This window comes from Sardina pilchardus, chromosome 14 (genome assembly GCF_963854185.1).
Source record: "Sardina pilchardus chromosome 14, fSarPil1.1, whole genome shotgun sequence".
In the NCBI taxonomy this organism is placed as follows: domain Eukaryota; kingdom Metazoa; phylum Chordata; class Actinopteri; order Clupeiformes; family Clupeidae; genus Sardina; species Sardina pilchardus.
Genome location: NC_085007.1, coordinates 11,433,312 through 11,455,281, shown reverse-complemented (window position 1 = coordinate 11,455,281; position 21,970 = coordinate 11,433,312). Strand labels below are relative to the sequence as shown.

General features: G+C 41.5%; 2 protein-coding genes and 2 long non-coding RNA genes across 4 annotated transcripts; 3 read left to right on the top strand and 1 right to left on the bottom strand.

Moving 5' to 3' along the window:
* The first annotated feature begins 286 nt into the window (after positions 1-286).
* On the top strand, positions 287-5,925 carry ddx55 (DEAD (Asp-Glu-Ala-Asp) box polypeptide 55). The gene is made up of 14 exons (XM_062553721.1): positions 287-496; positions 581-631; positions 732-818; positions 935-1,026; positions 1,113-1,175; positions 1,290-1,439; positions 1,561-1,750; positions 2,018-2,100; positions 2,460-2,597; positions 2,916-3,008; positions 3,361-3,475; positions 3,825-3,993; positions 4,906-5,192; positions 5,305-5,925. The coding sequence occupies exons 1-14, from the start codon at positions 389-391 to the stop codon at positions 5,431-5,433; spliced, it is 1,755 nt and encodes a 584-aa protein (XP_062409705.1). The 5' UTR covers positions 287-388; the 3' UTR covers positions 5,434-5,925.
* Positions 5,926-6,463: 538 nt separating this feature from the next.
* Positions 6,464-21,288, top strand: LOC134100499 (B-cell CLL/lymphoma 7 protein family member A-like). The gene is made up of 6 exons (XM_062553720.1): positions 6,464-6,597; positions 18,767-18,848; positions 19,092-19,188; positions 19,672-19,899; positions 20,241-20,344; positions 20,537-21,288. The coding sequence occupies exons 1-6, from the start codon at positions 6,506-6,508 to the stop codon at positions 20,609-20,611; spliced, it is 678 nt and encodes a 225-aa protein (XP_062409704.1). The 5' UTR covers positions 6,464-6,505; the 3' UTR covers positions 20,612-21,288.
* On the top strand, positions 7,834-11,414 carry LOC134100500 (uncharacterized). The gene is made up of 5 exons (XR_009941279.1): positions 7,834-7,901; positions 9,101-9,192; positions 9,419-9,662; positions 9,883-9,990; positions 11,279-11,414. It is a non-coding gene; the product is annotated as an uncharacterized LOC134100500 (long non-coding RNA).
* LOC134100501 (uncharacterized) lies at positions 12,478-16,058 on the bottom strand. Its single transcript, XR_009941280.1, has 5 exons — positions 15,991-16,058; positions 14,700-14,791; positions 14,230-14,473; positions 13,902-14,009; positions 12,478-12,613 (listed from the first exon to the last, which is right to left on the bottom strand). It is a non-coding gene; the product is annotated as an uncharacterized LOC134100501 (long non-coding RNA).
* Positions 21,289-21,970: the final 682 nt, after the last annotated feature.

Sequence of the window (21,970 nt, the reverse complement as noted above, 5' to 3'; positions counted from 1 at the left end):
AGCCTACCTCCAGAATTATTGGCACCTTTGGTAAAGTTGACTAAAGACATGTATAAAAAATAGTCTTTTGGAGATTTATTGCACTCTCACAATGAAAACAATGAGGGAAAATACACTTCTGAAGGAAGGCAAATTTATTCTGAGAGACAAATAAATATTTTAACGAAAACGATGGCGCCGGTTCAGTTCTGAATCTGATCACCAAAATACAGCCCTACATCTTTCTAGCTACACAGCGGAACCAAGTTTGTGCATCGTGTTTCAGTCCGGACACTATGCAGCTTTGGACAGGAAGTAGGTTCAGCATGGTTTCAGACCAGACGGAGGTAGAGGAGCTGAGTGCTAGATGAAGAGTTGTTGCTGTATGAAGTGAATTGGTTAATGTAGGATGGAAAACTCAACAGCTGGAAAATGGGACAGTTTACCAGTAAAACTGGACGACAACATTACACAGACTCTCGACGAATTGAAATTTACCCACATGACTCCAGTCCAGGTATGTTCATCATGGCACTTCTCAAGCATGAGTATTGTTTACATGAGGTGGTGACATGACGTATGGCCACTTTTTCTGTTTTAGGCCGCTTGCATACCTCTCTTCATGAGTAACAAAGATGTGGCTGCCGAAGCGGTAAGTTTGGTTCAGCATAATTATGTAAAACCACATGTTGATCCAGCATAACAGCTGCATCTTGTTCAAAACATTCTGATTGTATGTGATCTGATCTAAGGTGACTGGCAGCGGAAAGACTCTTGCCTTTGTGATTCCGATTCTTGAGATTCTCCGCAAACGTGAAGAGCAGCTTAAGAAGCTACAGGTATATCCAATGCAGCGACTCGCATACCTCTAGGCTTGTTTTTTTGTGGTTTTGGGGGAATATACCAAGCAACAGAAAAATCAATAGTACTTTACCTAAACAACCTTTCTTTTCAGATTGGTGCACTAATCATCACACCCACTCGAGAACTGGCCCTACAAATTAGTGAGGTTATGGGACGTTTCTTGCAAAGATATCCCCAGTTCAGGTCAGTAAACAACTTTTATTGTAAGCCAGATCCTCTCTCCAGATTTACATGACTAGAGCTTGACTGAAAATTTTACCCCCATGCAGACAAATTCTTTTGGTTGGTGGCAGCAATCCTATTGATGATGTGGAGAGGTTTAAGAGCCAGGGGTATGTATTCAGACTTTCTCACACAGACGTGTCAACTACCCAAGTTGCCATCCATGACTTGTAGTCTGTTACAAGGATTTTAATTAGTGATGTTTACTGGATCTCTCCTGATAGGGCAAATATTATTGTGGCAACACCGGGTCGCCTGGAAGACATGTTCCGTCGGAAAGCTGATGGACTGGATCTGGCCAGCTGTGTGAAGACTTTGGATGTTCTTGTTCTGGATGAAGCCGACCGTTTGCTTGGCATGGGATTTGAAGCTAGGTACGGTACTCCCCTTTCAGTCCTTCAACATCCTATTAAGCCACACTAAAAAACTCGTATCTCTGTGATCACATCATGTTGTTGTTCTCAAACACCCCATCAATCTTTTCCCTGCTGCCAGCCTTAACACCATCCTGGGCTACTTGCCCAAGCAACGGAGGACAGGGCTGTTCTCCGCCACTCAGACACAGGAACTGGAAAAGTTGGTGAGGGCGGGGCTTCGCAACCCTGTGCGAATCGCAGTCAAGGAGAAGGGTGTAGCTGCCAGCAACTCTCAGAAAACCCCAGCGAGACTCAGCAACTACTACACTGTGAGTACACCTGCCACCTGAGTACAACACCTACTTTGAGTTTGATATCTATTCATGAGTTTCATATTTCACAGGTGTATTAATCAAGCACAATGCAATCTGCACTGATAATCAAGGTGCTTGGTATTATACACCTGTGGAAAGGGACCTGATGAAACCCATGAATAGTGTTGATTAAACAAAAAGTGTCACTACAGAGAGCGAGAGACTTCCTCTGGTAATTGTTATGTGTATTTCTTTATGTCACGTGGCTTGTCGGCTGTACAGATGTGTAGAGCTGAGGAGAAGTTCAACACACTGGTGGCCTTCCTGAGGCAGCACAAGAATGAGAAGCAGCTGGTGTTCTTCAGGTGTGTACCAGGCTCAACATCGTCTGCCTCATGTGAACACAGACCTCACATGGGCACTGCATACAAACAGTGCATAAACACAGTCTCCATTGCCTGGTTTTCACTTTTACTAAAAGATGTATGTGCTCTTCTTTTAGTAAAAGTGACAACCAGGCAATGGAGACTGTGTTTATGCACTGTAAATATATACAGTATATATATAATCCAACCTGGCAAATCGTTGGCCCAGGTTGGAGAACCATTGTAACTTATGTGGCTTTGGATAAGTGCCAAATACCAGTCAACTGTAACTGTAGCTGTAATTGTGTAAATAACGCATTTGTGTAGTGTATGATGACATATTTTGTGTGTGATCATAGCACCTGTGCCTGTGTGGAGTACTTTGGGAAAGCCCTGGAGGTTCTCATCAAGAAGGTCACCATCCTCTGCATCCACGGCAAGATGGACAAGAAAGACAAACGCAGCAAAATCTTCTCTGAATTCCGAGAGCTCAAGAGGTTAGAAGGTCAACAGCTCTTTCTCTCATGAGCTGCTGGCATGACTCATTGTTCTCCACAGAATCCAGTGAATTATTTGTCTCAACAAATTTGGAATGAAGCCCAAAATGTGGCTAAATGGAAATGGTGTAATTGTAATGTGAATGTAGAATGTATATTGAGAGGGAGTGCACAGAAATTATTTGCATGTAGGTCCAATACCAATGTCCTGTGTTCAGTTTCTGAGAAGCACATGTTATAATGACATGTGTGGCTATGTCCTTTGACTTCAAACAGAGGATACTGCAGGCTCAGATATCTCTGTCTCTTCTGTTCTAGTGGGATTCTGGTGTGCACAGATGTGATGGCACGAGGCATCGACATCCCAGATGTTCACTGGGTGTTGCAGTATGACCCTCCCAGCAATGCCAGGTCTGTTAACATTCACACATTACACATTATGACAATGATTACACACATCTAACAGCAAAACATCTCTCCTCCCTGCAACAGCGCAGACTGCATTTATTAGATCAAAACAGCACCTTTCACTAATCTTAATCCTAATTCTACACATCTACATACACTGTTTTCTACTTTTCTTAAAAAAGATACCTTTTACTGCTGCTAGAGGGTGAACAACAAACATTCTAACAATACAGTTAGATATCTGAAATGTTCCCAAGCTAATAATACAGAAACTGAGAAAACCCTGCCGACTTTTTTTACCGGACAGAACAGAAGCTTTTGCTTCTCTCACTGTCAACTCTCACTGTCTCTACAGCTCTTTTGTCCATCGCTGTGGCCGAACTGCTCGCATTGGTAACCATGGCAATGCCCTTGTTTTCTTGCTGCCCATGGAGGAGACGTATGTCAACTTCCTGTCCATCAACCAGAAGGTATTTGATCACTCCCTGTTTATATCTACTCTGTCCTGAAGTCAAAATGATCCGGTTAGTTATGAGAGCCGTGTTGGTCATCAATATTATTAGAGTCCCAACTGAAGTTATCCAATAGATGCCTATGGTTATTTTCACTGCGCTATTAGTGCATGTAGACTAGAGCATGCTGGTTTGTGTGTATAGATATGATTGATACCTGTATCTTTGTTATCCTTTATAGTCATGTGTAGCTGATGTTTGACGTGTCATTGTACGTGTGATTTTATTTGTGCTGACCCACAGCTGCGCCCATCAGTGGTTTGCGGTAGTGTGTACTGATATTTGTGTATGTATGTTCTGTCGTCAGTGCCCTCTGCAAAAATTACCTCGTATAAAGGATGTGGTGGACGTCTTGCCAAAGATAAAGGCCCTGGCACTTTCAGACCGTGCTATCTTTGAGAAGGGCATGCGAGCGTTTGTATCCTACTTCCAGGCCTACGCCAAACATGAGTGCAGCCTCATCTTCAGGATCAAAGGTGAGTCTCTACCTCTGACATGTGCAATCAGGTATTGCCACATATTGAAATACTATGTAATACAGTACATACATTTAAATGAGTAGGACTCTTACTTGATTTGCTGTTAGCTCAAGTGTCATTGCCACGGCCTACTGGTTAGGTCTTCGGGGTGGGTAACCGAAGGGTTGCCGGGCCGATCCCCGACCAGTAGGAAAAATGTGGGCGGGGGAGTGGTTGAGCACTGCTCTCCCATGCCCCCATCCACAGCTGAAGTGCACTTGACAAGGCACCTAACCCCTCACTGCTCCCCGAGCACCGCTATGGTAACAGGCAGCTCGCTGCTCCGGGTTAGTGTGTGCTTCACCTCACTGTGTGCTGTGTGTGTTTCACTAATTCACGGATTGGGATAAATGCAGAGACTAAACGGGATCAAAAGAGTATACTATGCTATATTATGTTAGTCAGTTTATAGATAGAGATAGATAGATAGATAGATAGAGTCTTTATTGTCCTATAAGGATATTCTTCTTCACACATCAATCAACATTCCATAAAAGAGATAGCAGCATTTGATGTTCACATCACATATAACATATCACACATGAGACATCACATATTGCACATGGCACATTACACATCACACATAACATACAACATATAACATATGACATATGTTGTCAGCAATGCCCTGATTTGACGGTTGTACACCACCGGCTACATAATCTCTCTCCGACGCATTCAGTTGAAAGGTTTTGGTCAACAGATGCTGTTGGTTTGCTTTAACCAAACCTTTCATTAATTAACTTCAACCCGCCTCTGTCCACTTCATGCCTCTGATCACACTTTACTGCTTGCTTTCCCGCACATGCACTCCCATAATTGGACTCAATGTTTTTGTGTGTGTGTGTGTCTGTCTGTTTGTTCTGTTAGATCTCGACTTTGCTACTTTGGCCAAGGGCTTTGCGCTTCTCCGCATGCCTAAGATGCCGGAACTGTGGGGCAAGAGTTTTCCCGACTTCCAGGAGGAGGCGGTGGATACAGACACCATTCGCTTCAAGGACAAACAACGGGAGAAACAGAGACAGAAGAAGCTTGCCGAACTGAAAGAGAAACCAGCGATGCCCAAGAAAAGCTTCATCAAGAACAAATCCTGGTCCAAACAGAACAACAAAAAAGAAAGAAGGAAAAAGAATGCTGCCAAGAGAAAGCGGGCAGAGGTACAAAACACCTTCGTCAGATGTTACATGTTTCTCGAGTCTGCTATGTGTGTTTATTTACGTTTGTCATTTTTTTTCTCTGTGCTGATAAGTCAGATGTCTCTGTTTGCAGGGATCTGACATTGAAGATGAAGACATGGCTGAACTCCGGAGCGATACCCGTCTCCTCAAGAAACTGAAGAAGGGTAAAATCAGTACTGAGGACTTTGATAACCAGATGTCTGGTCGGCGTGACTCGTAGTGTAATCGAATCTTGGGACTTGGACTCCGAGGGCACCCAAGGGCCCAAAGCATAGAACACAACAGAGTGGATGTGGGTGTGAGTGAGTCACCTGCAGTTTGAGCGAGTTCTGGAGAGAGAGAGAGAGAGATGCTTGGGGACATAGTCAGGCATATGAGGTCCTGATGAAGTCTGTGCAGGAAAGCTTACCTTTTGCCAAAACAAACCAGTTAAAATATTGGTGTTTTATAAACTACTTTGAAATGTATTCACAACAGAACAGAATATGTTATCTGTAGTGGGGCAGGAAACAGTTAAAGGTCAGACACCCTCTATTCCTTGTGGTCCTACTTGCCTGGATATTCCTCTTTTCCAGCAGAGGCAAGAACGGATGGCTGGAATATCCTGCTACCCTCAGGACTATGTTATAAAAATGTACAGACTTGATTTGTATTTGTAAATCATAGTGTTGCTGTTCACAATAAATGTTAATACGTTTAACATGAGCTTTTATATGTAGAGAACTGGCCTGTGTTTTTGATACATAATGATCAATGAGGTGTCACACTGCCTATTCATGATATGTCATCGATCAAAAAATATCTAAAAGTAGTCCACGCTGTCCTTCCATACCCACATATTTAGTGTTACTACTTGCATCAGTCAAGTATGGTAAGACGTTGATGATGGTCATATTTAACAAACATAGATTAAGTTGTTCAATCAAGGGGTAAACATAAAAGATCACTTCCAAAGTTGCTGGGGTGTTAAGGCCTGATAATACCACCAGGTAAATATTCACATTACTCTTGTGGTGACCTTTTGAGATCAGTTATTTGGATACTCAAATGTGAAGTGTGTAGAGAGCCACAGATTTGCAGCTTTCAAAATATACAATATTTATTTGATCAACAAGGTCCATATTGTATTTTCTTAAATGTTTTAGATTTGGTCCATTTTGTCTTTAAAACGTCTGGAACAGTGTTGTACATGACAGACGTAGCAATCAGCTCGCGCAGGGGCGCTCTCCTGTTTTCTGAAAGCGCAGAGTTGCGTGTGTGTGAGTTGCTGAACCCGCGAGCCGTCAGCCGTCATGTCGGGTAGGTCGGTGCGCGCAGAGACCCGGAGCAGGGCCAAAGATGACATCAAGCGGGTTATGGCCGCTATCGAGAAAGTACGAAAATGGTAAGATGCCTAGTTAGTTAACGCCAGTTACATTCTTGCCTTCAGCCACAGCTCAACCAGTGGGGGAGGCGAGAGACCTAGCATAACACATTCGGAAGAAGGGTCATGTTTTAACCAAGTTGTCTGAAGAACAGATAGCCTAGTTGGAAGCCGGGAATAAACAAGGTGTTGGTTAGAATTTAAGATTTCGCATAATATCTGTGGTACGTATTTATTTTCTACACGGATATCGATTTAGCCTAGAAGCCATGTCGTTGCCGTCACGAGCAGCCATTCCTCCTCCCCTGGCTGGCGAAAACCTAGCGGAGAGCGGACGGCCGAGACCCGTTAACAACTCTAGTCATCCAATAACAAATTCCCGACTGAGCTTACCACGCCGGTGCCCCAGAGTCTACTTGTTTTAAGACATTCTCGAGGTTTAAATTTAGCGCTTTGAGCGACTCAGCGCAGACAGGCGTGTCGCGGGAGGGAGAGGGGAAGTCTCGAATGCAGAGACGCTGCCTGTCGGGGGTGAACACCCAACATATTACTGCTCAGCTGTTTGTAATAATTATGGAGTAAATTCAGCAATAATTATAATATGGTGCATGCACGTTTCAACCATAGTGTTTCAACATGATATTTGTAACATGATCTCGGAAGACCCTGTTTTTGACCTAGTTTAGATGACAACCCCCCCCAGCACACGACGTCATTTCAACGTTGATATTTGGGCTAAATCCCGTCGGTCCGTCATGGCCCTGATTTCAACCAAAATTAGACGTAGAATAATGGTCTTGTTTTGGCCGGCCCATTTTGGTCTAAGGAAAGACGTCTTTAGCACGTCCTTTTTCAGACCACATATCAACTAATTAAATCCTGATGTAAATTATCAGTTATAGTCTACCTAGGACTACATTATCGTTCCTGTCGACCATCTTTCCCCCCCGGGGATTGCCCAAATCCGCCGCGAACTCTACGGGCGCCCGGCGCCGCCATCTTGGCTGCCGTTAACTGCGTGTGTGACTTTTGTTTGTTTACTCATGGCAACAGTTGATATGGACGGACAACTCTGTTTTTAGCCTTCTCCCCTCTGAAAAAAAAATCAGAGGAAAAATTCAGATGGAAAAAAATCAGTCATTGAAATAATGAGTAATTAAAATTCTGATAAAAAAAAAAAATCACATAAATGTTCACGTAAAGGAGACAGGAGTGAACTCTGCGCATGTACAAGAGGAACGGAGGCGGGAAGCCGAACTTTGTTTGAAACACACAGTCAGTTGAAGCCGTTGAAGAACAGCGTGAAGATGGAACCTGCTACTGAGGTAAGTGAGTTTATGCCTATGATTTAGGAAGTAGAAATGTAACATTTTGATCGAGAGTCAGTTTTGCCGAAAACGAGATGAATGCTCTGAACACCATCAACAGTGCTATCAGAGATGATTAAAGCGGACAGCGGAGTAATCGAGGGTCTGTATGTTACCATGCTAACTTAACCTGTCCTTAACCTGAAATTCTTCTGTGTTAATTCACTCTACCGCTGATAATGTAGTCGGACTTGAAACCCGTTTGTAATTGCTGTTAGGTCCCGTTATCTCTATGAAAGGAAAGTATTTTCTGTCTGATCTATTCAACACAATTTAGGGCCGTTTGTGGTAACGTAGGAAGTTAGGAACCTGATTGCAACACGCATGATTTCGTGGACCTGCTTAGAACGTTCACAAAGGTAGCGCGAAAATTTGAATTTTTTTCGCGGCTAGATCTACCCGTCCCGAAGAGTCCTTTGTAACCATGGATATCTCTCCACCGTCCTGCTAGATACACTAGACTAGAGTAGACAAGCAGCGCGCTGTTATCCACTTCATTTTTGTTGTAGCATTTTGGTAGCAACAACTTGTACTTGTTGCCAACACTATTTTAAATACCAGAATCGCTATTAGGCCCACTCTCCATTTATTGTTTATGGTTCATAGCAAGCAGTCATCATTACCAGACGTGGAGAACCTGTTGACCAGTTGTGCAGCATGTTAATAGTGTTATTGTTGTTGTTGTTATTATTATTATTATTTTTATGAATAATAATGATAGTAATATCTATCTATTTATTGACTGTCATTTGGCACAGAGTAGTAACAGAGTGGTCAACATTGTCGAGGCTCAGATGCCCAGGTTGTGCAATATGTTGGTATTTTAAAGTGAAAGGTAGGGGAAACTAGTTGTGTGTTTATGTGATTGTATTGTAGCGCCGAAGCTATGTACCCCCTTGTTGGACTATCCCCTGTGGTCCCTTGTGTCCCCTGGTTTCCTGGTCTGTGTGTGTGTCTCCCTCTTCCTCCTGTGTTATAGACTGTGTCAATAAGTTCTGATGGGTTTGTGTTTAATGATTATTTTTGGAAATTGGTTATGTAAGAAGTGACACTTCCAGCGTGTTTTTACTAGACGCTGCTTTTGATGTCTGGGATTCCTGTCATTTTTCTGTGTAACTGTTGCTTTTTCTAAAGCCTTTGCTCATTTGTCTTCTCAGCACATCAACTCTTAAGTGTGTCCCTGGAAGATCTACCATCAACTTCCAGAACTGCAACTGCTAGTACTGTCAGATGGTGAATGCTACTCAGGGTAAAAAAAAAAACTTTACGTAAAACCATTTTCATCTATTATTTCAAGTTCTGTCTCAAAATGTGTTTGAAGCCATTATTCTAAGCTAAAGTAACTGCTGGATGACTTTGAAGAATCTGAACAGTGTACGGTTCACTATGTACTGAATTTTATTATTTCTAAGTGTTGTAGCAAGCAAAGTTGTTTTATTCTAACTTTGCTTTTTTGTCTTTTTTTTTTGAAACAGCAAACACCATTGTTACACCACTTTGAAGGAGAGCCTGGTCATTTGGTCCCCTCAGCTTCTCCCTTTCTCAGTGATATGTTCATTGTGGCTGGGAGAATTGTGGGGCACTCTTTCCTTCATGGAGGACCCTGCTTGTCTGGACTCTGTGATGTGGTTGTCCATACTGCTTCGTGGGAGCCCAGACACGGCTACAGTAAACCTGGAGGACTGTGCAGACCTGGACATTAGAGAAACAATCAGGCTTGTATGTTTACATAGAAAATACTAATGTTTGATGTTATGTTGTGTTTTTATTTTGTTTTGTTGTTGTTTGTGTGTTGCCCCCAAAAGACTGTGGGTCTTTGATTTTATAATGATTTTAGAAAAACTGAGGAGTCAACTGGTGGACCCACTATTATGATTCTATAAACTTTTAACACACTGTCTAACCATTATGTATCTCTTTCATGCTCTCCATCTTCAAGCTGGAGGTGGAATCAAACCTATCAGCTGAAGAAATGGGAAGGGTACAGAACGTGGCCTCTTCCTGGGACCTCCCTCCGCTAACCACAACCAACAGGGCCCTTAATGCTGTGAGTGAAATACATTTATATTTCCCTATGCTTTAGTGTGCTATACATTTTCCTTTCCCCCCCGCATTTGGTAATTTAGTCAATCAGCAGACGCTTCTATCCAAAACATCCTAAAACTACACTTTGGAGGTGTGTTTTTTTTTTATGTCGGTCTGGTTTGACTTGATGTAGCCGTTTTAAGACGACTGCAGACGTGATTATTTCTGAGATTCTGATAAGTTTTCAACCATGACGTATGCACAATAAATTCCAGTTTTGAAAACATATCAGAATCTCAGAAATAATCACGTCGTGACGCCTTCTAAATGCGGCCGCGCTGTCAGCTGTTCATTCACGACAGCGGAAGAGAAAAGTACATTAGCATGCTAAATTCGACATCCAAACGTAACGAGGAGACTCGCGCGAGCTAAACTGCTATTAATTCTGCTTAACATGCTGCGCAAATGTGTTCAAAACGGCTGCTGTACGGTCCTAAAATGTACACCGTACTGCTGCATTCAAGTTAACTCTGCTAACGTCTCACAACGTAGCCTACATTAGGGAGACTAAACTAAGTTATGCATTCGAGCTGTATCTCCAAGCGTTAGAATAGTGTCAACGAAGAGACTCTTGTGTGGGGGCGGATCTGTGGGGGAAATCAATGTGAATTGGAATTGTACATTGTAATTGATAACACCTGCGTGTTCAGGGCTGTCCGCGGTGAAGCCAGAGAGGGTTAGGAGACGCTAGCTAAGGCCGGGGATGTAGGAGTGAGGACTGATTGTCGCTTCCCAGTCAGGGGGTTTTCCTCGTAAGCTGCTGTGGAGGCAGCGTTGGATCGGGTACTTCACCGGTCAGCGGGCCGGTCAGCGGTTGAGACCACACAAGAGTCTCTTCGTTACACTATTCTAACGCTTAGAGATACGGCTCGAATGCATAACTTAGTTTAGTCTCCCTAATGTGGGCTACGTTGTGAGACGTTAGCAAAAGTTCACTTGAATGCCGCCGTTTTGAACACATTTGCGCCGCATGTTAAGCAGAATTAATAGCAGTTTAGCTCGCCGTATGTGGCAACAACAATCCTTCAACAATCGTTAATGTTTTGTTAAATGCACATGCAGAGGCAGTGGTTTCATTCGGGCAAAGAAAAAGCTGCGTGCGCATGTTATCAATGAAAGTGATTCAATTGATAACATGATTTAAAAATAATTTCAATCGTACAACATAGAACATTATTTCGTGGCGGCCCGCCACAGATTACTCAATGTATGGGAAACACTGTTAATGAAAATGTTTCCTGTCATTTCAGCTGCGGTGAAAAATGGAGCAACAAGGCTGACCGTGACATCGGGAGAGCTGAGGCAGATCATCTTAAACATGATGCACCTGGACGGTCCGGTGGCGGAGACTTCAAGAATTAAATAAAATTACAATGAAATGGATAACGTTTGTTTGACTGTTTGTTTACGCCTAGCTTGCTATTGTAATGTAGGCCTATTAGATTATGTATTTATCATCTAGATGGTTAAGTTGGTAAATGAAAATGCTTAATGCACATTTTAAAAGCCTATAATAGGATAATATAGGCTTATTTTAACAGCAATAGTATGGGTAATGGTAAAGTTAGTAAGTGCTTAATGCACATTATTTAAAAGCCTATAATAGGATAATATAGGCTTATAAATTAATATACAACAGCAAAATTCTGGTTGAAAATAGGTCCATGGCAGCACCTAAACAAGACGTGGTTTCAACCAAATTTAAACGTTGAAAAGGCGTCTTTCCATAGACGTCTTTTCAACGACCATGAAAAGACGTCATCTAACCTTTCACTTTTAAACCAAACTGGGCCGTTGTTTCGACGACTTGACAAGACGTCTTTTCAACGACTTTTCAACGTGATTTTGCTGGGGGGGAAAAAAAACAATGTCAGTTTGAGTGCAATGAAACGGCCAGAATACTCCACATCTGTCGTCTCATAATTACAGTGCATGAAAATGCACTGTACTGTTCTTCCTCGGTCTTCTTCTTCTTCTTCCCCCCCAGCAAAATCACGTTGAAAAGTCGTTGAAAAGACGTCTTGTCAAGTCGTCGAAACAACGGCCCAGTTTGGTTTAAAAGTGAAAGGTTAGATGACGTCTTTTCATGGTCGTTGAAAAGACGTCTATGGAAAGACGCCTTTTCAACGTTTAAATTTGGTTGAAACCACGTCTTGTTTAGGTGCTGCCATGGACCTATTTTCAACCAGAATTTTGCTGTTGTATATTAATTTATAAGCCTATATTATCCTATTATAGGCTTTTAAATAATGTGCATTAAGCACTTACTAACTTTACCATTACCCATACTATTGCTGTTAAAATAAGCCTATATTATCCTATTATAGGCTTTTAAAATGTGCATTAAGCATTTTCATTTACCAACTTAACCATCTAGATGATAAATACATAATCTAATAGGCCTACATTACAATAGCAAGCTAGGCGTAAACAAACAGTCAAACAAACGTTATCCATTTCATTGTAATTTTATTTAATTCTTGAAGTCTCCGCCACCGGACCGTCCAGGTGCATCATGTTTAAGATGATCTGCCTCAGCTCTCCCGATGTCACGGTCAGCCTTGTTGCTCCATTTTTCACCGCAGCTGAAATGACAGGAAACATTTTCATTAACAGTGTTTCCCATACATTGAGTAATCTGTGGCGGGCCGCCACGAAATAATGTTCTATGTTGTACGATTGAAATTATTTTTAAATCATGTTATCAATTGAATCACTTTCATTGATAACATGCGCACGCAGCTTTTTCTTTGCCCGAATGAAACCACTGCCTCTGCATGTGCATTTAACAAAACATTAACGATTGTTGAAGGATTGTTGTTGCCACATACGGCGAGCTAAACTGCTATTAATTCTGCTTAACATGCGGCGCAAATGTGTTCAAAACGGCGGCATTCAAGTGAACTTTTGCTAACGTCTCACAACGTAGCCCACATTAGGGAGACTAAACTAAGTTATGCATTCGAGCCGTATCTCTAAGCGTTAGAATAGTGTAACGAAGAGACTCTTGTGTGGTCTCAACCGCTGACCGGCCCGCTGACCGGTGAAGTACCCGATCCAACGCTGCCTCCACAGCAGCTTACGAGGAAAACCCCCTGACTGGGAAGCGACAATCAGTCCTCACTCCTACATCCCCGGCCTTAGCTAGCGTCTCCTAACCCTCTCTGGCTTCACCGCGGACAGCCCTGAACACGCAGGTGTTATCAATTACAATGTACAATTCCAATTCACATTGATTTCCCCCACAGATCCGCCCCCACACAAGAGTCTCTTCGTTGACACTATTCTAACGCTTGGAGATACAGCTCGAATGCATAACTTAGTTTAGTCTCCCTAATGTAGGCTACGTTGTGAGACGTTAGCAGAGTTAACTTGAATGCAGCAGTACGGTGTACATTTTAGGACCGTACAGCAGCCGTTTTGAACACATTTGCGCAGCATGTTAAGCAGAATTAATAGCAGTTTAGCTCGCGCGAGTCTCCTCGTTACGTTTGGATGTCGAATTTAGCATGCTAATGTACTTTTCTCTTCCGCTGTCGTGAATGAACAGCTGACAGCGCGGCCGCATTTAGAAGGCGTCACGACGTGATTATTTCTGAGATTCTGATATGTTTTCAAAACTGGAATTTATTGTGCATACGTCATGGTTGAAAACTTATCAGAATCTCAGAAATAATCACGTCTGCAGTCGTCTTAAAACGGCTACATCAAGTCAAACCAGACCGACATAAAAAAAAAACACACCTCCAAAGTGTAGTTTTAGGATGTTTTGGATAGAAGCGTCTGCTGATTGACTAAATTACCAAATGCGGGGGGGAAAGGAAAATGTATAGCACACTAAAGCATAGGGAAATATAAATGTATTTCACTCACAGCATTAAGGGCCCTGTTGGTTGTGGTTAGCGGAGGGAGGTCCCAGGAAGAGGCCACGTTCTGTACCCTTCCCATTTCTTCAGCTGATAGGTTTGATTCCACCTCCAGCTTGAAGATGGAGAGCATGAAAGAGATACATAATGGTTAGACAGTGTGTTAAAAGTTTATAGAATCATAATAGTGGGTCCACCAGTTGACTCCTCAGTTTTTCTAAAATCATTATAAAATCAAAGACCCACAGTCTTTTGGGGGCAACACACAAACAACAACAAAACAAAATAAAAACACAACATAACATCAAACATTAGTATTTTCTATGTAAACATACAAGCCTGATTGTTTCTCTAATGTCCAGGTCTGCACAGTCCTCCAGGTTTACTGTAGCCGTGTCTGGGCTCCCACGAAGCAGTATGGACAACCACATCACAGAGTCCAGACAAGCAGGGTCCTCCATGAAGGAAAGAGTGCCCCACAATTCTCCCAGCCACAATGAACATATCACTGAGAAAGGGAGAAGCTGAGGGGACCAAATGACCAGGCTCTCCTTCAAAGTGGTGTAACAATGGTGTTTGCTGTTTCAAAAAAAAAAGACAAAAAAGCAAAGTTAGAATAAAACAACTTTGCTTGCTACAACACTTAGAAATAATAAAATTCAGTACATAGTGAACCGTACACTGTTCAGATTCTTCAAAGTCATCCAGCAGTTACTTTAGCTTAGAATAATGGCTTCAAACACATTTTGAGACAGAACTTGAAATAATAGATGAAAATGGTTTTACGTAAAGTTTTTTTTTTTACCCTGAGTAGCATTCACCATCTGACAGTACTAGCAGTTGCAGTTCTGGAAGTTGATGGTAGATCTTCCAGGGACACACTTAAGAGTTGATGTGCTGAGAAGACAAATGAGCAAAGGCTTTAGAAAAAGCAACAGTTACACAGAAAAATGACAGGAATCCCAGACATCAAAAGCAGCGTCTAGTAAAAACACGCTGGAAGTGTCACTTCTTACATAACCAATTTCCAAAAATAATCATTAAACACAAACCCATCAGAACTTATTGACACAGTCTATAACACAGGAGGAAGAGGGAGACACACACACAGACCAGGAAACCAGGGGACACAAGGGACCACAGGGGATAGTCCAACAAGGGGGTACATAGCTTCGGCGCTACAATACAATCACATAAACACACAACTAGTTTCCCCTACCTTTCACTTTAAAATACCAACATATTGCACAACCTGGGCATCTGAGCCTCGACAATGTTGACCACTCTGTTACTACTCTGTGCCAAATGACAGTCAATAAATAGATAGATATTACTATCATTATTATTCATAAAAATAATAATAATAATAACAACAACAACAATAACACTATTAACATGCTGCACAACTGGTCAACAGGTTCTCCACGTCTGGTAATGATGACTGCTTGCTATGAACCATAAACAATAAATGGAGAGTGGGCCTAATAGCGATTCTGGTATTTAAAATAGTGTTGGCAACAAGTACAAGTTGTTGCTACCAAAATGCTACAACAAAAATGAAGTGGATAACAGCGCGCTGCTTGTCTACTCTAGTCTAGTGTATCTAGCAGGACGGTGGAGAGATATCCATGGTTACAAAGGACTCTTCGGGACGGGTAGATCTAGCCGCGAAAAAAATTCAAATTTTCGCGCTACCTTTGTGAACGTTCTAAGCAGGTCCACGAAATCATGCGTGTTGCAATCAGGTTCCTAACTTCCTACGTTACCACAAACGGCCCTAAATTGTGTTGAATAGATCAGACAGAAAATACTTTCCTTTCATAGAGATAACGGGACCTAACAGCAATTACAAACGGGTTTCAAGTCCGACTACATTATCAGCGGTAGAGTGAATTAACACAGAAGAATTTCAGGTTAAGGACAGGTTAAGTTAGCATGGTAACATACAGACCCTCGATTACTCCGCTGTCCGCTTTAATCATCTCTGATAGCACTGTTGATGGTGTTCAGAGCATTCATCTCGTTTTCGGCAAAACTGACTCTCGATCAAAATGTTACATTTCTACTTCCTAAATCATAGGCATAAACTCACTTACCTCAGTAGCAGGTTCCATCTTCACGCTGTTCTTCAACGGCTTCAACTGACTGTGTGTTTCAAACAAAGTTCGGCTTCCCGCCTCCGTTCCTCTTGTACATGCGCAGAGTTCACTCCTGTCTCCTTTACGTGAACATTTATGTGATTTTTTTTTTTTATCAGAATTTTAATTACTCATTATTTCAATGACTGATTTTTTTCCATCTGAATTTTTCCTCTGATTTTTTTTTCAGAGGGGAGAAGGCTAAAAACAGAGTTGTCCGTCCATATCAACTGTTGCCATGAGTAAACAAACAAAAGTCACACACGCAGTTAACGGCAGCCAAGATGGCGGCGCCGGGCGCCCGTAGAGTTCGCGGCGGATTTGGGCAATCCCCGGGGGGGAAAGATGGTCGACAGGAACGATAATGTAGTCCTAGGTAGACTATAACTGATAATTTACATCAGGATTTAATTAGTTGATATGTGGTCTGAAAAAGGACGTGCTAAAGACGTCTTTCCTTAGACCAAAATGGGCCGGCCAAAACAAGACCATTATTCTACGTCTAATTTTGGTTGAAATCAGGGCCATGACGGACCGACGGGATTTAGCCCAAATATCAACGTTGAAATGACGTCGTGTGCTGGGGGGGTTATTATTATTCTTCTTCTAACGCACGCAATTCAGCTTCAACCGTTTAACGTAGAAACTTCATTCAAACGTTGTTGCGTAGGTCTTGCTTATGCCATGCCTGCTTTGTATTTTTCAACTTTGTAACTTTTATACTTTTTAAACTATTAGTTAAAAACTATTACAATTTCCCCCATAGACTTAACATTGCTCATTATGACATCACTGCAGCAATTAGAATCTTACTCCAGCTGGTCAGCCACCTGGGCACCAACTGTCAGTTTCTCTCAGGCAATCTCTCTGAAGACTACATATTCTGTTCCCCTGTATCCTCTGTGCACAACAGTATCAAAATAAGTCCTCCTAATTCCATCCAACTTTATATCCATTCATCTTCTTCAAACCATTCACTCATCCACCCATTCTAAACAGTCTGCCTATCAACATCAATTAGACGTTCTACATTCAACTTTTAAACAATCTACTCTGTCTCAGGCTGGCTCTCTTAAGACTAGCCAGTTAAATTGATTACACCTGTATCTGTATCCACTACTCTCAGTAGAGAGCTGTGTCTCTCCATTCTACAAGAATATAAGGCACATTCCATCCAACATTCTATCCATTCATCTTCTTCAGACCATTCACTCATCCACCCATTAAACTGTCTATCAACATCTATTAAACAATCTGTCTATCAACATCCATTAAACTCTCTGTCTATCAACATTCATTAGACTATCTACATTCAACTTTTTAATTATTTACTCTATCTCAGGTTTTAAGAGTACACTCTGGCTCTCTTAAGACTAGCCAGTTAAATTGATTACACCTGTGTCAACTACTCTCAGAGAGCTGTATCAGTGTCTCTCTTAACAAGAATATAAGGCACATTCCATCCAACCTTCTATCCATTCATCTTCTTCAGACCATTCACTCATCCACCATTAAACTGTCAATCAATATCTATTAAACAATCTGCCTATCAACATCCATTAAACATTCTGTCTATCAACATTAATTAGACTATCTACATACAACTTTTAAAGTATTTACTGTGGGTCCCTCTCAAGCAGCGTTTATATGTCCTCCCTCGCTCCTCAATGATCTACATAAAGAAAGATAGAAGAAGGGCTAGACTATCCCATTGTTGCCGCTCCATCATTCTTTATGTAGATCAGTGAGGAGCGAGAGAGGACGCGTAAACGCTATATGAGAGGCACCTTCTGTCTCAGGCTTGAAGCATACAATCTCATTAAGACTACAGATCCTGTTAACTGTTTCCTCTGTCCACAACTGTTTCAAAATAAAAGTCCTCACTGCAATAATACACTATTAAATCATTTGACCATTGAAACTACTCAACTATTTAACTGTTCAACCATTCCAACTGTCAGTTATCATCAACTATGCCTCCAGTCAACTACATGAAACCTCCATGTACCTAGCAACCAACATAGCAACCATTAAAATTAAGCGTTTATGACCGTTTCCATAGCAACCAACATGATTATACTGCAGTAACTTCTTGTTTCCTGATAGTGGCCACCATGGATACCCTAGCAACAAATGTTTCAAAATAAAAGTCCTCACTAGCAAGTTATCTAGTTAGCATGGTTAGTTTTGTTAGCATAGCTAGCATTTTTAGCATAACTGCAAAAAATCATCAACTAAGTTAGCTAATCAACCTGGTTAGCATTGTTACCAAATCTAGCATTGTTAGCATAGTTAGCATTTTTAGCATTACTGCTAGAAAACATCGGTTAAGTTAGCTAATCAACCTGGTTAGCATTGTTAGTAAAGTTAGCATTGCTAACATAATTAGCATTTTTAGCACAACTGCTAGAAATCATTAGCTAAGTTAGCTAATCAACATTTTAACATGAATAGAAATCATTAGTTAAGTTAGAACTGGAATGTTTCAGCTTTAAACTGTCTACCTTCACACTATCAACTCTCTGTAAACGATGCAACCACCATGTTTACCCTAGCTACACCTTAGTAACCATATCTACCTTTTTTTGCATTTTCATGCACTGGTAATTCCTTGGAATTGCATTTCTAGTTAACTTCTACTATGTAAAATACTTCTAGTCTACTTTTGCAATTTTGTGTATCTTTCTCAACAGTAAAGATGGGTAAATGTTGTTTATCATGTGCCTACCTGCAGGGAGAAGAAATGGGTGACAGTGGGCGACACATCACTGCGTATTTATAAATGGGTTCCTGTAGCAGAGTCAAAGTCAGACGATGTAAGTTCCTAAGTAAATTTTTGAAGTGGAATATCAGCACCCTAGCAGAACTGTATAAGTCATTAATATTTAGAGGGTGGTATGTGGTAATATAATGCCCACTGCTATGGTTAATTAGGCTATAAGGTTGTCTCCATTAGCCTACAAGCAGTGGAGACCTGAAAATGCAGTACATTAGAACACGGGCAAAATACCTATACAGCATCATGATGTTTAATTTACAGTTATTTCTGACTATTTTAGAAAAATAAAAACAAGAAGAATGGACAGGATGAGAAATATGGATCAGAGGTCACCACTCCCGAAAATAGCTCCTCCCCAGGAATGATGGATATGCATGGTAAGAGGGAAAGTCTGTGTGTTTAGGTGTCAGTTGTGTGTGGATTTGTTTTGTACGTGTGTGTCTGTCTGTCTGTCTCTCTGTCTGTCTGTCTGTTTGTCTGTCTGTATGTGTGTGTCTGTATGTCTGTCTGTCTGTCTGTCTGTCTGTTTGTATGTATGTTGATGCATATGTGTGCATAAGTCTTTGGGTTTGTGCGCTTGTGAGTGGATGTATTTTGTGCCCATTTTGTTGTACATAAGCTTTTGTGTGTGTGTGTGTGTATGGTTTGGTGTACAGTGTGTGTGTGTGTGTGTGTGTGCTTGTGTCTGTGTGTGTGCATGCTTGTGTCTGTGTGTGTGCATGCGTGTGTCTGTGTGTGTTGGTGTGTCTCAGCTGGATCAGCACATACTGTGAAAGGCCAGATGTTGCATATCAGTTTCAGTTCCCATGTTATTGTGCTGTGCGTTTGACGGTTTCTCATCAGGGATTATTTTTCCTCAGATGAAAACAGTAACCACAGCTCCATCGCCGACTCCTCACCTGTGAAGCAGGAGGCCAACAGTCATGGCAGCCCTGGGCCTGAGCTCAGTGGCTCCACCCAGAGGGAGAGCAGCGACACTGCAGCCCCTAAAGAGGAGGCTGGCGTGACCCACACAGATGGTGCTGATGCCAGGAAAGAACAGGCCGAGGATCAGGGCAGTGACAGTCAGACTTCGGGCACTGAGACAGGTGAGGCTTAACACATTGGTCGTTCTCTGTGGTGCTGAACAGATTCTCAGTGGGTAAATATACTGCTCATGCGGGGTTCCCAATCTAATGTAGCAACCAAATAAATTAAACATGCTTCCTTACAATGTCAGTCAAAAGAACAGAGCATACATAACAGAGATATACATCAGAGACTAAATTTTGGTCCAATTTGGATTTATTTCTTGGTTTTGGATGCCTCAGTACAGGTGGATTATTTATGGATATTCATTGAGGACCAGTTTTACACAAATGTCATTAATTATATCAAGAAGTCAATGTTGTCATAGTCTTGCATGTAAACGTGGAATCTTTTAATGCAGTGAAAAGCAGATCGGCAGAAAACTCTGTGATTGTTGTGACCAAACGAAGTCCCCAAGCCTCTAGGGGGCAGGACCTCCCCTCAGATGCAACGAAAGACACTCAGGTAACACTACATGGAGAATTGCTTTCCTGTAAGGTTAAAAGCCCCTCATATGTTTTTTTAAACTATTCATAAGTTGTTGATTGCTGAATGCCAACTGTTAAGGAAATTATACACATTCTTGTTTATACGCAGTCGTTTACGTGCATAGGCTCAGTAATCAAATGTTTTTGGGGTTTTTTGTATGTTGAGCAGGAATTAGAGGAAGGCCCTCCAACTAAGAAGACCAAACAGGAATCACCTTCTAAGGAGCCTAAGGAAGAGATATAGATCAGCCTTAGCTGCTTTCAACAGTGTAGATGTATCTTCCTCAATAGTATGGGTGCATCCTGGCATAGGCTACCTCTCCCATAAGACAGGCACCACACTTTCACACGAGTCCTGTTAAGGCCACATAATTCACTCCTCTCTAGAACCCTTCAGTGTTATCTGTTCTATTCTGGACATACAGAGGTGTGACATGTAGAAAAATGAGTATATTTTTCCACCAGATCAGGTTAACATTTCCATCATGCCATCATTCTCGTTCCCCAGCAGCGTACGAGCGTACGATGATGCAGCATCGATGCAGCGTACGAGTTCAACCCAATTAGATGACATAAGTGGCATATATACACCAATTTGCCTCAGCTATAGAAGTACATCCAGTGCTCAGTGGTAGAACGAGACCTTGTGTTAGCCTCACATCTGAGAGACTGCAGTCCCCCGGGTATAAACACACAAATGAAATACATTTTTATCTGTGGCACTTACTGCAGATGACTTATGCCTCAGGGGGTTCTGTGTTAAATTAGGTTCCGTTGTTTAACCATCGCCTAACAGCAGTCTATAATGAAGTGAATATATCCTAGTGATACAAAATTAGAGGTAATTAGCATTTGTAGTGTTCTCATTAAGGGTTGGTGCGCCCAGTATGACTTTAATAAATCTGTGTTCAGTACTCTTGTAATAGCTTTTATATATATATGTATATATATATATATATATATATATATTAGAAAAATTATGAAGCAGATGTGTAAGCGAACTGTAAGCACAAAGCATGCTGGAGCGCTGAATGTTATTTTAGGCATCACATATCAAATTGTGCAACAAACTGTGAGGGATGTTGGATTTTCATATGACCTATTTTAGGGGGCATTCCACAAAATTGGTAACATTTGACCTATTTTACGGGGGTATTCCAACAGCATTAAAGTTTAGGATAGGGATTTGTGCTGCAGAATTCAAAAACCCACAAAACAGAAAAACATACTTTATGATTGTTTAGATTTGTGGTGGTATTGGAGGATGCAAACATTCACTGGGAGTAAAGTGTATTTGGAGGCTACATCTTTTCAGTTTTCATCCATTGTTAGCACTCCCATACCCCTGGAGTCCATATGTTTAAAACAGAAGACAAACATTATCACTATTGATGGCTTGTTCTAGAAAGCTAGGTGACCCAGTAAATACCTCATGTCCAGATTAATCAAGCTGCTATTGAAAAGTTAGATTTTATCTATGTGTAACACCTCACATTGTCAATCTCTGTTTTACAATTCTAACAAACCTGTCCTACACGTTAGAGTATAATTGCTGTAAAATAAAACAAAGAACGCTATGAACGCTTACAGTAGATATAGCATT

Coding starts and splice junctions, on each gene's coding strand:
- ddx55 (XM_062553721.1), top strand. CDS start 389: ATGGAAAACTCAACAGCTGGAAAATGGGACAGTTTACCAGTAAAACTG. Junction 2,598..2,915: donor GAATTCCGAGAGCTCAAGAG/GTTAGAAGGTCA, acceptor CTTCTGTTCTAG/TGGGATTCTGGTGTGCACAG. Junction 5,193..5,304: donor CCAAGAGAAAGCGGGCAGAG/GTACAAAACACC, acceptor CTCTGTTTGCAG/GGATCTGACATTGAAGATGA.
- LOC134100499 (XM_062553720.1), top strand. CDS start 6,506: ATGTCGGGTAGGTCGGTGCGCGCAGAGACCCGGAGCAGGGCCAAAGAT. Junction 18,849..19,091: donor CAGAGTCAAAGTCAGACGAT/GTAAGTTCCTAA, acceptor TGACTATTTTAG/AAAAATAAAAACAAGAAGAA. Junction 20,345..20,536: donor ATGCAACGAAAGACACTCAG/GTAACACTACAT, acceptor TATGTTGAGCAG/GAATTAGAGGAAGGCCCTCC.